At 45.9% G+C, this 14,619-nt stretch overlaps 1 protein-coding gene across 6 annotated transcripts in view; it reads right to left on the reverse strand.

Annotated features, from left to right (window-relative positions):
* Nucleotides 1–14,619, reverse strand: part of LOC125742031 (protein piccolo-like) — an 80,734-nt gene that overhangs the window by 24,778 nt on the left and 41,337 nt on the right. For all 6 annotated transcript variants that reach the window (XM_049013659.1, XM_049013651.1, XM_049013645.1 and 3 more), the window contains 8 exons: nt 13,629–13,744; nt 13,211–13,286; nt 12,555–12,680; nt 6,135–6,243; nt 5,786–5,853; nt 5,028–5,242; nt 1,493–1,543; nt 876–1,006 (listed from right to left, as the gene is read on the reverse strand). In XM_049013659.1, the coding sequence (XP_048869616.1) occupies nt 876–1,006; nt 1,493–1,543; nt 5,028–5,242; nt 5,786–5,853; nt 6,135–6,243; nt 12,555–12,680; nt 13,211–13,286; nt 13,629–13,744 (892 nt within the window). The remainder of the gene's footprint in view (nt 1–875; nt 1,007–1,492; nt 1,544–5,027; nt 5,243–5,785; nt 5,854–6,134; nt 6,244–12,554; nt 12,681–13,210; nt 13,287–13,628; nt 13,745–14,619) is intronic.

Raw genomic sequence — 14,619 nt, forward strand, 5'->3', positions numbered from 1 at the left:
TAAACAATAAATAATTATGAAATAGTGTAAAATAATCTCTACAAGACCTGGGGGATATTCCATGACGGAGGATTTCTTGCTTAGCCAGATAACTTCTTGGATTTAAGGTAGTCTGGGCTAAATGGACTTTATTTTCATTCCTTTACATTTAGCCCCGACTACCTTAAATCCGACAAGTTATCCGGCTAAGCAAGAAGTGCTGCTCTGTGAAACGGCCTCCTGTCTCCAGTGTCATAGATATAAATTCTGTCCGCCCCCCCCTCAACAAAATGTCCTTTTGGGCTCCCCTTACATTACATAATAGTACATATTAAAGGGGCTTTGTAAAGTGTTGGGCCCCCCAGTAAAATCTCTGCCTGTGTCCACCACTAAATGTCAGGAGTGCAAATGCTAAATAACTTCAAATGAGTCAGAAAAATCAATTCAAAGACACGCCGCCTGAGTCTCTTCAGATATGATCTGGGCGCTTCTGAAAACACTCCCAGGCGCGGTGTTAAATGCGTAAGATGTTCCCAAAACCGCCCATTGTTTAAAAGAGCACTTACTCAAATACCACAGTCGTACTGAGATCAAGATCAAAGCAAATTTCATGCTCGAAATGAGGTCTTTTGAAACATTCACCAAGTAATTTCCAAATCTAAATCTAACATTTAGCTGCAAATCCAAGGACAGGTTCCACCTGCTGAATCGTATCTATATTCGTATCTTTTTAAGTTCTCTGAGTGGGGAGTTAAATTACAGGCAAGGAAACGGCATTTCTGCAACGTTTATGGCTCGTTAATTGCACTGAACCGTGTTCATCAAGGCCAATGCTGAAAACCCCAAAAGGGGAACGATGCAACTGCACTGTAAGTAATGTAGCCATCGGTGCTTACCCTCTTCCTGGCAGCAGGTAGACTTTGACGAAAGGGTCGGAGTAGCCGTTATTGTCCCTGGGTGCCAGATTTCTGGCTTGCAGGACGTGGATGATTAAATTACCAAGCTGCTTGTCATAATTTATTTGGAGCTGGAAGACATTGCATTAGGAGATAAAAAGCAAAGCAAGTTATACAGCACATCTTCTTAGAAAGGCTATTTTCATAATTTAAGATGTATACAAAAAGATTATAGATGTGTCCATGTAAATTTACAACATCTCAACAAAGTAATGCTGTTTGAAATATTTCCACTACAGCGAATTATGCAAAAAAAATGTATCTGGAATTCATTTAGGTACAAATCTGTACAGGGCACTGTTTCATTGCCATATTACAAGGTTCAATAATTCTGGTACTGGAGGGCCAGTCTGCAAGACAGTAATTTATAGATTTCCCTGCTCAAAAACACCTTAATTGGCTAATTACCAGGTTTAGTAGGTGTATTTGAGCAGGGAAATCTGCAAACCGTATAGCAGACTGGTCACCCAGTACCAGAATTGGAGAACCCTGCCATGTTATATAATACTGCCGTAGTACATTGTATCAAGATCATACGACAAGTAGGGGATTTGTACCTGTATTTCACCCGTGATGGGATGAGAAGCGATCTTTGCAGCGTCCGTGGGCTGAAAAAGGGTGAATTTAGGGTGTGTGAAAACGCGGCTCTGGTGCAGCAGGAATGAAAACACACTGTTTTTAGGACACTTCCGACTTTATTAATCGAACTCCTCATAACCACAGGGCGTACTTCAGGGTGGTAAACTGGATTAGAGCGTTGTAAATTCAGATGGGATGTTGCAAAAGCATAACAAGGAGTTTTGCAAATGCATTCATTTTTTTTATCATTATTATTTTTTTATACCGATCTTAGATTTCATTGTTCAGGAAGAAATATTGCAGTGTTCTTACAGGGCATTGCAATAAATAGTCAACCTCGATTTCTATGGAACGTCCAAAAAAGACACGGTAATCAATAATAAACAGATTAATGACTGAGTTAGTGTCACTGAGCAGTTCGCATCTGCAAACTGGAGGGATTTGTATGGTCTTCCTGAGAGGGGTGTGGTCTAGGCGGGGCAAAGGTCAGTGAGGACACATGTATTTACGCAACACATCGCTTATAAATTTTGTACCGACGTTTTACTTTTCTAGCTTCTGCCTGTATGTCTGGACTCTCACACCAGACTTTGCACCTTGGTGTACACGCTTCCACAACTCATGCTCATTCTGGTTTATTATATGTTTCTCTTGCGTTCAGGCGAAATTAACATTGTTTTAGTCCTTCCTCCTCGTTTATGTTACCTCCTGTACCTAAATAAAACTCATTTTCCTTCATCTCATTCGCACGTTATCTTTCTTCTCTGTCTTTGCTTCTTGTGGGGGTGGATAAAAATAGGTAAAATTCAGAAAACGGCGAATGCTCATAATTCATCTGAACTATTTGCAGGAGCTACAACACATCGATCTTAGCCAAACATGCATTTAATTCCGGGCCCAGACTGGCCAGCGCTCCGGCACACACTCGAGATTGGCGGCAGATCGTGTCAGAAAAGGCGGCGTGCAGACGGGTGGGGTGTCGGTGGGTGTGCGTGCATTTAACGCTGCGGCGTATTTCAGGATTAAGCTGGGACTCCGCCGTAGGAGACGAGAGAAAAATGCTATTTTTAAATGCGCTTCATGAAATATGCACCTTGTGCTGCCACTGAGGACACTGTACACCTTTCGCTACGTGCAGACAGACAGACAACAAATACAGAAATGAGAAAGCCTGAAATAGATCGGGGCTGATCTGGCTGGGTAGCCTGAAAACGCTGACAGCATTATCAGCGATATGACAGGACGGCGTGAGGTAGCATGAGGAGGAAACGGTAATGGCGGAGTGGGGGTCTGTGAATAATTCATAATTCACCACAACCTCCTCTCTCTCCCCACTTTCTCTACGTCTCCTAATTTGATTCAGTTACCTGTCATGCTCTTCCCTGCTTAGGGCATCAGTCTGAATACATGCTGTATCTTGGCACCGTTTGCGCCAGGTTTGCGTTTCCTGGGCAATGACACTCCGATGCGAAGATAAAGGTCTGCGATTGACGCCAGCAGTTTGGAATATTATTCAATAAATATTCAAATTTATGGTTAGTAAAAACGTGTGCGTGAGACCAGATCACGTCATTTGTTGGACAGGTGGAAAACGTGCTGTATTTCTCATGTCAGACACTATAAATAATATTTCATTTTACATAAGCAGGGACGTAGCCCCGCATTACGGGTCTGCAAAGAAGTGAGGAATATTTCCAGTAAAGCTTACTGGCGTGGCAGTTGCCTTTGTGGCAATGCTCCGTGTTTAATCATTGGCACATTTTCTTCACACGTAGACAATGAGGTCACTGATCCTGTTAGACTGGCTGTATACGTCAGAAAAAAAAATCGACGGTATCTACGTCGTCTTAGCGACACGATGTTGTATGAGCCGCAATCACCGCTGCGATGATTATTCTGGTGCAGGAACCCGAGGCGGACTTTTTCGTTTGTTCTGATCCCGCCCGCTATCCATGACTGCCTGACATAAATGTGATATAACAGGGTTGGTTAGCAGGACTAATAACGCAGTTACCAGCATACTTCGCACACTTTAAATAGCATGAATTACTATGTGTATTCGTGTATGTCTATTAATAGTAAATGTCATAACTGTGTAAAGTTTGCCGTGGAATCCGTGTGTTTCGTTAAGTGTTATTTAAATTGTTGGCTGCCCTCTTTGTACCGCTGCTAGTAATTAGCCAATAGTGGCCGTTAAAGAGGGGAAATTCCATTTTAAAAGAGCTGCCATCTCCTCTCACACACTCACCACAATATGTTTATTTGTGCTCCGTATGTGGGTCTGCTGCATCGAAAGCATTCTGCGCCCTCTAGGGTTGTGGCGTCAACAAAGAAGGTGTCGACGTCATTTTTAGTATGCAACAGATTATTCGCTCCTACATGTTCGATTTCATTTTGTCCACATGTCTTTTGAAGTATACGGCAAGCTTTAACATAGTTTGGTGTGGGAATGAGATGGTAGGATGCTGTCTGCAGCTGATATGTATGGGGCGCCAAGTGTCAAGCATTATTTAACGACGAATTCTGGTAACGTTGCATTCTGTCCATACAAGCAAAACACCTCACTTTCTTTCCGGCACAAAAATCAAAAGGAATGTTTCATTTTCTGCACAAAATTGATACCAGCACTTTTCATTTCGTGGACAGAAGAAAGTTTTTTTGTGGAAAAAATGCATTTAGTGAATGAAAGAACGATTTTGTGGACAAAATGCATTTTGTGAATGTTGCACAATCATTTCGTGGACGAAATGCATTTCCTGAATGAAAGAAAGTCATTTTGTGGGCAAAATGCATTTCATGAATGAAATTAATTCATTTTGTGGGCAAAATGCATATTTCGTGAATGGTACACAATCATTTAGTGGACAAAAGAAAGTCATATTACATGCAGGATACCCAGTCTGCTTGACCTAAACTTTCATTCATTAAATAATGCTCTTTGTGGCACAGAATGTATTTTGAATATGAAAATGAGCGCTTGGCACCTGGCGCCCCATAGATATGAGGACATAAACTCCTGTAAGTGATGAAATTCTTTAAAAAGCTCGATCGGGACTGATCTATCAAAGCTATCTGCCAGATCTTCCCCACGTGTCACACACCTGGTTTGTTCATAACCAAACTGCATGTTAATGTTAAATGGGTAGTTCACCCAAAAACTAGGTTGTTCTGTTGGAAGGTGCCTAGTTTTGGAGATATTAGGCATAAAAATATCGGGCTTCTCTCCAATATAATGGATCCAATTCTTTCTGTGGCGATTAGAGTGCCAAAAATACATTTGAAAAATGTAACAGCAATGTCTCTTACCAGAAATCATGACCCGGTTACTCAAGATAATCCACAGATTTTGTAGTAACCAGTTTAATGTAGGAACTATTTTCTTTTACCGAACTCCACACCCCAATAGTATCACTGCGCACAAGATAGTGCTCATATTGGTCAGCGTGAACAGCCTCTTTAAGGTAAAAGGTTTGTATCTATTCGGCAGGCGGAGCCGAAGGCCAGGATCCTTACTTTGCCGCTGCTGTGGCGCTTTTTGCTGACGGAGGGCGATCCCGGCTGTCCCGGGCTGGGGACGGAGCTGGAGGCAGCCGACGCAGTGCCTGAGTGGGCGTAGAGTCCTTTCTCTGAGGCCGACATGGATGCTGAAGGTGCCTGTTGCTGCGAGACCTTCTGGAGTTCTGCAGCCAGCTGTTTAGGGTCCACCCCCGGGGACCTCTGTCTGTCTCCTACACACACGTAAACATAAACCTTTAGGATCGATTTAGGGTCCATATCCATGAACCTTTTCTGTCTCTCTAAGGACTTCTCTGTCCCCTAAACACACACCAGCTAAAACCCGAAGGATCTGGTTTGGGGTCTACAGCGAATACATCAGTTGATAAACCTATATACTTCTCAAACTGTGACACGCTGAAGTTTTTCAAATGAAGAGTAGATCTGCTTTGTTCCACAGCATTCCGTAGCAAAGACTTTCTAAATTTGAAGGCTGTGATCTAACACTTTTTTTTTGTTACTGAGATTTAAGCCTTTCTTACTTAGTGTACTTTGGCGTGTTTGTCACAAGGTAAATAGGTCAGCTTTCATCAGGAGCTGCAAGGTTATAAACAAGCATGCATAAGTAACAGTCCACAAGCCAGCTTCAGCGTTTAGCGCTCCCTGTATGCACAGGCCTCTGCCAGAGACTGACGGGGTGGTCCCAGGGGATTGTCGATCAGTCATGTCGTCTGTCCTTTGTTACTGAACATCTGGATCGGCCCCCTCCCACCTACCAGCTTTTATCTGGTCTGGGAGCTCCAGCCGCTGGGGATGCTCTGGATCAGACAGCATGTTCAGGTCCCTGGAAAAGACGTGGGCCGGGCCCCGGGTGATTTTCCGCGCCAGCTGCCTGACGGCCGCATGGAGACGGAGCACTGCTCACGCCTGCCTACTTAAATCACACTCCTGCTCTGCAGTGTAAAATGTACTTTGCCCAGCATCGAACCACAATTTTTTAAGCTCATTATATTTAAGTTTTTATTAATAAATAATATTACACAAGCAAAGGAGAATAATTGTTTAAATGCCAAGCGCTGCACTTAACATCATTTGGTGTTAAATCAAGGAGGGACTTGAACTCACAGTCGCACACATATCTCTGCCTCCGCACACTGCTGCCCCACCAGGCCGTGGACTTCCTCGTAGGTCTTCCCGTTCAGAAGGATGCCATTCCACTCCAGCACCTGCATTCCTGGAGACAGGTAGAGAGCCATCCCTTAAACCCAGCACCTAAAACCCACTCCTGCTGAGAATTCACTCCATGCCAAGAAGAAGCTTCTATGCCCATCCACGAGGTCAGATGCTCCAGTCCCATTCAGTGCAGTGCATGTCACCTGGGTTGTAGACGGACACGTCTGTGCGCAGCAAATCTGCTGCGTCTTTTCCTCCTCCCGTTACTGATAAATCCGTCCCTGCTCTTGGACCCAAATAAAGCTCCGTGCCCTTCCTCCCGGTCCTGCATGACGTGGTTCCGTTCGCTATCCAGCCGAGAGCCTTTCTTACCGGGCGCCGCACGGCACCCCAGTGTCACCCTTACATCACCGAAGAAGGAGCCCGATTCACCTGCCCATCGCCAAGTTACTTTCCTTTCATTTCCGTGTTTTATTTTCTCCATTTCTTACTTGAAGTCATCCATCTGCCAGCTTCTCATCCTAGCCAGGGATAAGAGGGGGGAGGGGAGGGGTCTACAAAGATTATTTATTGGTTCTTGTTGACGAAAACAGCCGAAATAAGAAATCTGTGGTGGTTTTATTTTTAGCAAAATGATTTTTCAGAGTGCCAGAGCAGGCTGAAGCTTTATAGCTGTAGCGTGCCTGGAGTAAGAGTGGTGCCGCATTAACCATGCTGATCAGCCGCTTTACCGCGCTGTTACCACGCCGAGGCAGGGTGGTTGGCGGGTACGCGCCCACCCACCGGATCCTGGCTGAGGCACCAGAGCGGCGGGCCCTTTACACCCACTCGGCACACCTGAGTGCGCGACAAGCTCTCCAGCCTACATGCCAGGAGAGAGAGGGGGGAGGAGAGCCCCCTGGGAGCAGTCTTAGACCCTCCCCTCGGTCGCTTTCCTCCGTCGAGAGACTGCTGTGGGAAATCAGAGCACAAAGCAGACTGGGACTGTCTGATCTAAAAGGGTAAACGGCTGGGAGCTGTCAGCGGATTGGCTGTTTCCGCTGGGACAAACCAAGGGGTACCGGGTGGGGGGGGGGGGGGGGGGGTTTAAACGGGATAGTCTGGGGAGCACGTAGCCTTGCCCAAAGATGGAGCCAGACAAAACACACAAGTAAAAATGGAGGGGGGTATTGCCACCGGCTGCCTGAGGATTGGCTGAGGTTGGACCATGTGACTGCCTGTGAGATACCGGGGGGTGGTCAGCAGGGGGCGCACCATTATTTGGCCAGCCGCTCTGCTGCACCATACAGCCAGCTGCGTTTGCTGTTTTCTCATGGAAATGGCCTGTCCCTTTACACAGAGTGCAATCTCCCTTCCCTTGAATGTTTCTCGGTAAAAAATCTCCACTCGCCTTTACAGAAAGCAATATCACCGCAAATTCTATGCACTGCAGCTCGTGTCGGGTAAAGGTGGCTAGAAAAATTATAGTCAAGTATAATGTAATTCACTCGCGCAGGAATTTATCATTTTTTCCTATTTTGGTTCTGACAGGCGAGTGATTTCTTTCCCTAAGGGGGGCTTGAACCCCCTGTATAAATAAATAGTAACCGCAGTCTCTGTCATCTAAAGTTCAGCTTGTTGATCTCCAGGTCTTGAGCTATGAGATTGTGGGGCAGTGTGGGCTTCAGGGCATTCATCCGTTGACAGGATTATCCGCCTCACCTCTCAGGAGGCGCAAGGAGGCCCCTGGACTCCTTATTCATTTGTGTGACTCATTCAAACAAGCATCACTCCCCCCCCCAGTCAATAACAGTTAATAATCACTGCACTCGTTGAAGGCATGCTGGGAAAGAAAAGACAGGAAGTGTGTAGGAAACTCTCATGGCAAACAGGAGGCACTTGCTATGGCCTGAGCACTTACACAGCTGAAAGTGCGTCTCCGGTTGGTCGCTTCTGCGTGACGCAGATTGTGAGCTGCAGTAAACAGCATCGGGAGATTAACACATGGCAGGTCACGTGGGCTGAACTCCTTCCCCGATTCATGCACACGCTGACAAAACCAGAGTCTCATTTTGGAGCCAAGGCAACACATTTTATATGATTTCACTTCATTTTTCCTCACTGCTCTTTTCTTGTTGTTTGGGATGCGCGATACCTTTTAAAATGAGCTGACTGCTGAATTATTCAAGCTTCTGCTGTTTATCGCCCACATTAATGAACACATTCAAGCTGACATTCTGCCTTTTCACCAGGAATCTGCTCAGTCATTTCATCCGTGTGAATAAAGGCTGAGAGCAGAATTAAAAATTTTTTTTTGTGACGGTTAATTAAAATACTAGAAATTACCTTTAACTGGGACATTAGCTTCTAAAAGCTGGGATGGTTTTGTGGTCTCGTGTATTTTAACTGCAACTAGGCTTGAAAAAATGCCCAGAAAATGCAGAAGCATGGTGTGTCTGACGTGCTCGGAGAGTGGGATCCGCCGCGCGTGCGTCAATGCCTGTTTCCTGTGATCTTTATCTCACTCTCCTCTGCTTTAATCACTCACGAGAAGCCACTGGGGCCCTTTAGGGAGAGACGCCGTCTTTTGATGGGTTCGAAGTTCAACGTGACACAGAGCGGCAGAGGTAATCAGGAAAAGGGCGATCAGGGAAAGCTGGGGGAGAAGGGAGACTCAAAAGGAATTTCAGGCTGCGTCGAACAAAGATGGCTGCCACATCTCAACAGCGAGAGACCTAAGCTACATCCTTACACTCAAAATCACCCTTTACAAAATGCCAAAGGGTATTATAGTGGAAACGCATTTGAATTGAATGTCTTCAGCCAAATTCTTTATAACAAGCAAAGCAATGTATTATCGTGTATATCGTTCATATCTTCTCTTCAGAAAACAGGAAACAAAACCTCTTTACAAAACAGAGAATGATCCCAGCACTGAGTTTATCAGACTAGAAGACAGTACTTAGTTTAAAAGAGGAAAGAATGCATATATTAATCTGCCACACTCTGAAAGACATGCCAATGTGCATCAGCTTTGGTATTAATGCACGGGGACCTTCTGAAGGGTTTTTCTGTCAAGAGTAACATAGAGTTTGATGGGTACAACTTGAGGTCCAATTTAGGAAAATTTTCATGGCAAGGAGATATGAAATGAATTACACATCCCTCATGCTTTGGAAGTTATGGACTAATTGGGGTGCTGTCATTTATATACAGTGTTCTCAAGAAGGTAGACAACTGAGTTGTAATAAATTTCCTGGAACATGATAGATGTAGAATATAGGAGGCTAACACCAGAGTACTGAACTTCCCATAAATCAAGCCTATCAGGACTGTCGCCTGGTTGAGGGCAGAGGGTCTATCAGGACTGTCGCCTGGCTAAGGGCAGAGGACCTACCAGGACTGTCACCCTGCAGAGGGCAGAGGGCCTATCAGGACTGTCGCCTGGCTGAGGGCAGAGGACCTACCAGGACTGTCACCCTGCAGAGGGCAGAGGGCCTATGAGGACTGTCGCCAAGCTGAGGGCAGTTGGCCTATCAGGACTGTCACCTAGCTGAGGACAGAGGATCTACCAGGACTGTCGCCAAGCTGAGGGCAGAGGGCCTATGAGGACTGTCGCCTGGCTGAGGGCAGTTGGCCTATCAGGACTGTTGCCCCAGCTGAGGGCAGTTGGCCTATCAGGACTGTCACCTTGCAGAGGGCAGAGAGCCTATCAGGACTGTCGCCAGGCTGAAGGCAGAGGGCCTATCAGGACTGTCGCCCGGCTGAGGGCAGAGGGCCTATCAGGACTGTCGCCAGGCTGAAGGCAGAGGGCCTATCAGGACTGTTGCCTGGCTGAGGGCAGAGGGCCTATCAGGACTGTCACCTTGCAGAGGGCAGAGAGCCTATCAGGACTGTCGCCAGGCTGAAGGCAGAGGGCCTATCAGGACTGTCGCCCGGCTGAGGGCAGAGGGCCTATCAGGACTGTCGCCAGGCTGAAGGCAGAGGGCCTATCAGGACTGTCGCCTGGCTGAGGGCAGAGGGCCTATCAGGACTGTCGCCTGGCTGAGGGCAGAGGGCCTATCAGGACTGTCGCCAGGCTGAAGGCAGAGGGCCTATCAGGACTGTCGCCTGGCTGAGGGCAGAGGGCCTATCAGGACTGTCGCCCGGCTGAGGGCCTATCAGGACTGTCGCCCGGCTGAGGGCCTATCAGGACTGCCCAATACTGCAGAATTTCTCTGCATTTCACCTCAGCGATGCCTGTAATGGACATGTAAACAAGCGTTTCTCAGGTCAAGGCAGAAACGGATCCTGCTGAACGGCTCTGTGGAAGGCTACGCCCTCCGGTGTAAGATCTGCCTCGTTAGTGGCAGCGAATCAGATGAGGCCGACTCCTCCAACCTCATTATTTAAGCCTCAGCGGCCCTGCAGGATCTGTACATCGACAGAGACGCTCCTTCCTGCCAGGAGCCTTGGGGGCTGGATGGCCGCCACGACGGCCATTTTGTTTTCCAGAAAGCGGCTGGGTTTGCGGTTTCCCGCCGTTACGCCGGCTTGGGCTCGCCGGGAAAATTCTCCAGTAAAAATAAAGACGTTTTGGAGGTGTGAATAGCACTAAATTTTATAGAAAAAATGTTTAAAAAGACATTTCCCCATATTATGTGAATTGTAAGCCATAATAAAACTAAAACAAAAAAAATAAGGTGAATTTATAATTATAATTTTCTTAAATTTTTGCGAAAGAGAAGGATGTTAGGCATTTATGCAGTATCTCACGAAGATCAGCAATGTGTAGCGGCTAAGTACTTTGCACACAAAATGATGTTTTTCCACATCAAATGCGCCACATTTGCCGCATGAATTATGATAACAGCAGCAGTCTGATCTTGCAGGTCAACAAACCGCACAGACAAGCTGGGTGTGAAATGTTAAAAATCCTTCCGTGCTCTGACTGACCCACTAATACACTGCAGATATAAGCATGAAATATTAAGCTCGCCTCTCGGCCCTGTGCTTTATTCTGCATTGTTGTTTGTTTTTCATTATCATTAGGTAGCAGGGTAACTCATAACGTTGTTACCTCTGACTTGTAGGACTGTGGGTTCGAATCCCACCTCTGCAGTGTGTTGGTGTGTAGAGTTCTCCCTGTATCGCACAATGGTTTTTGCCACAGTCTGAAGACACACAGTTTGGCTAAAGGGGCTGGCATCCCGTGCAGGGTGTATCCATGCCATGTACCCCCTGTTGGCTGGGACACTCTCTGCACAATGTGACCTAACCTAGAACCTTTAATCAGAACTTGCATCTTCCAGTTCATCCAAGAAAGCATTTGAAAATTGTTTGGGATGTAGGGCTGCCATCGCCGAGTGACACCGGCCTTCACGGTGGACAGATGACCCGCAGCGATCCAATGTCCTGCACCTCAGCAGGAATGTGCTCCATTCTGACGCTATCGAGATGTGGCAGAGCGGCAGGTGTGCAGGTGCTGTAACACGCCTGCTCTACTCGTGACTTTTCAAAAACTGACGTGTCATTGCTGTCCTTCCCACTTATTTTACGACTGAACAGCCACCATTCCCAGAATGACTCAAACGTTCTTGTCCGTAATGCAATTTTGGAAAAAAAAAATAACACCTGTTTTTTGTGCGTTTGTTGAGGTGGTGGGAAGGGCCAATCAGGGTGTACCCATGCCTTGTGCCAATCAAGCCCTCAACTGGGAGGCAGTCGGTCACCCCACTGAGCCACCATGCAAGCCCATATATCTACATAAATGGAAAAATTTGATTTCTGAAACATGCATCCATGGTAGCCCCATCCTGGGTAGCTCCCCGCCTTACGCCCGTAGCCTCCGGGTTAGGCTCCAGACCCCCCACAACCCTGAATAGCACAAACGGTTTTAGAAAATGGATGGATGGATGGAAACCATGGCAATGCTGTATCCTTTTCTGATATATTTCTATTATACTGTAAATAATAAAAATAATAGCCCAGACGTCTTCACTGTGTGCTGTCAAAAATGTCACTCGCAGATACAAAGGGCACGACAGACAGTCTCTGCTGAGTGTGAGTCAATAAAAATTTGGGGGCTAAAGAAGTCATAAATCCTGGAAGTGCAATTCTGAGGCACGCATTGTACATATATATATATGCAGCTCTGTGCTTTTCTCAAATAATGGAAGTGCTTTGACTCTAACAGCAGCTGAGATAAAAAGGCTGAAGAAAAATGCATTACCCAGGGGGGGGGCATGGCTTTAATTCAGACTGCGGGGGGATCGGCAGAGACAAACGGGCTCCGCTCTGACGGCAGCACAGGCTGCACTTTCTCTCCACTCCCGACACTTAAACAAGCATCTCGCACAGCGAACCTTCCATCAGCCAATCAGAGAACCGACACAGAGGGTGCAGGACACTCACCTTCCACAATCCTTCCGGTTTGTTCTGCGGTTCCCCCCGGCAAAACTTTGGCAATGTATGCTCCAATCTCCCCGCCGTTCCCAGGAATCTCTTTGCCCCCCACTACTCTAATTCCCAGTCCATTTCCTATGAACAAAAAGACACAAAGAAAGGTTTTTATCCAAAGTACAACTGCCGAATTGACTTCATGCAATTAAAGCTATGCTCAGATACAAGGGTAAATGAATTTTTCGAATGTTTCAAAGCAAAATTTGATGAAATGAGAAATGAAGGGCGTGATTTACAATTTTATATGGTAATCGGACATGGATATTTGCCTCTTAAGGACTTAATGACTGCGCTGTGGATAACAGCCAGAATAGTCACAGTAACACGGAGGAAGCAGCGTGAAATCTGAGGTAAACATGCTGCCCGGGAGGCTTGGTGTCCCGGGCCGAGAACCAAGGCGGTCTGCTGCTGTATAAATAACATACATGCGGTGCTCCCCCAGTGGGAAGGATTTACCAAATGTTTTAAAAACATTTTTTTTTTTCATATATTCATATTGCGTATTTCTCTTTATACCCTCTAGAAGTTTGTGGGAAAGTATCATGCGTATAATGAAGCCATTTTAAAATAATTAAGTAGACAAAAAAAGGCATGTTAAGTAAGTTTACCTGATACACTGTGATCTTTGGAGTCCCTCTGCAGTCTGACTCTGGAGTGTGGGAACGGGTACTGCACTGGTTTTACCTGCAGCGAAACAGACGCGTCAGCCATTCGCTGTGACTAAACCGAGACTATCGTCAGCAGAATCTTACTCAAATCTGTTAAAAATCATATACGGTATACCTGTTATGTACACAGATATAATGTTCCAGGGACATAATATCTGTCGTGAAAACGAATAAATTTGGCCTAACAGCACTAAAATATTTAGGGATTTTCTGTTCAAGTGGTGCCATTAAATTTAATAATTAAAAACTAAAAATCAAAATGCAAGACCAGTTCTAGTTTTCTGTCGCGTTGGAACGCGACGGTGCAGAGGACAGGTGCTATAAGCCAGCATGATGCCCCCCCCCCCCCACCCCTTACGTCTCCTTGCTGGCTTCTGTGTGGCCCCTGTCGCCGCTCCGCGACGTGCCCGTCCTCCAGCCGCGCCTCCCGGGGCTTGTCGAACCAGTCAGTCTCCTCCCTCCGCAGGTGGTAAGCTTTTGGGAAGCAAGTCAAAGACATCACTGGTCCCGACCCGGCCCAGAAAAGCCATGGTTCGCTGTGTTGAGTGACTATGCATGCACAGGTAGCCCCCCCACCCTGTCTGGTCTCCCACCCCTGCTGGGATATTTACTGCTCGTTTCGACAAATCATGCACAGGACATGGGACAAAAACACACATGAGGCACATACAGAAAAAAGGTTAGTGACAACTCATGAGTGGAGGAAGAGAGGCTCTCCACAGCTGGGTTATTATCTGTCACTTGTGTTGGCTAAAGTATCGCACCTTCTTAACCACATGCTAACATTTTGTCCCCCAAAATACCAGCTATAAATAACCCGACCAAAAATAAACTCTTAAAGTGGCCCATTGTGCGGCCAATTACTGATAGCATATTGCTTCTCACTACAACATGTATTTAGGTTTTATTATCTTAAAAAGTATCTAGGCCTATTTTATTTGTGATGATGACCTTCCAAAATAATTTTAAAGTACTTTTCTCCCCTCGATCTCAGGAGGTTTGGTATGTTACGATTTGTGCTTTACAGTAAAAGCCAAATCAGTGGACAGAGACATGAAATCAAACAGCTTGTTCCAGTAACAAACTGTAAAGAATTAGTGGTATCATCATTTTAATATTTGATGGGCAAATCGAATGAATTAAACATGTCTCGCCCCTGTTCTATGAATTTCCTTACCTCTGAGATATATAAAAAGGAAACAAGTTTAAATATATGATGTCTGAAAGGCTGTTAGAAAATAAGTTTGAAAGGGAATTAATTGCTTTAATTATGCATCTTCCCACCTAATTATCAGTCTACGGTAATGATCTGTCTGCTTTGCTTTCCTTCAAAAGAGAAAAGGAAAAGC

The sequence above is a fragment of the Brienomyrus brachyistius genome, chromosome 1 (assembly GCF_023856365.1).
Source record: "Brienomyrus brachyistius isolate T26 chromosome 1, BBRACH_0.4, whole genome shotgun sequence".
Classification (NCBI taxonomy): Eukaryota; Metazoa; Chordata; class Actinopteri; order Osteoglossiformes; family Mormyridae; genus Brienomyrus; species Brienomyrus brachyistius.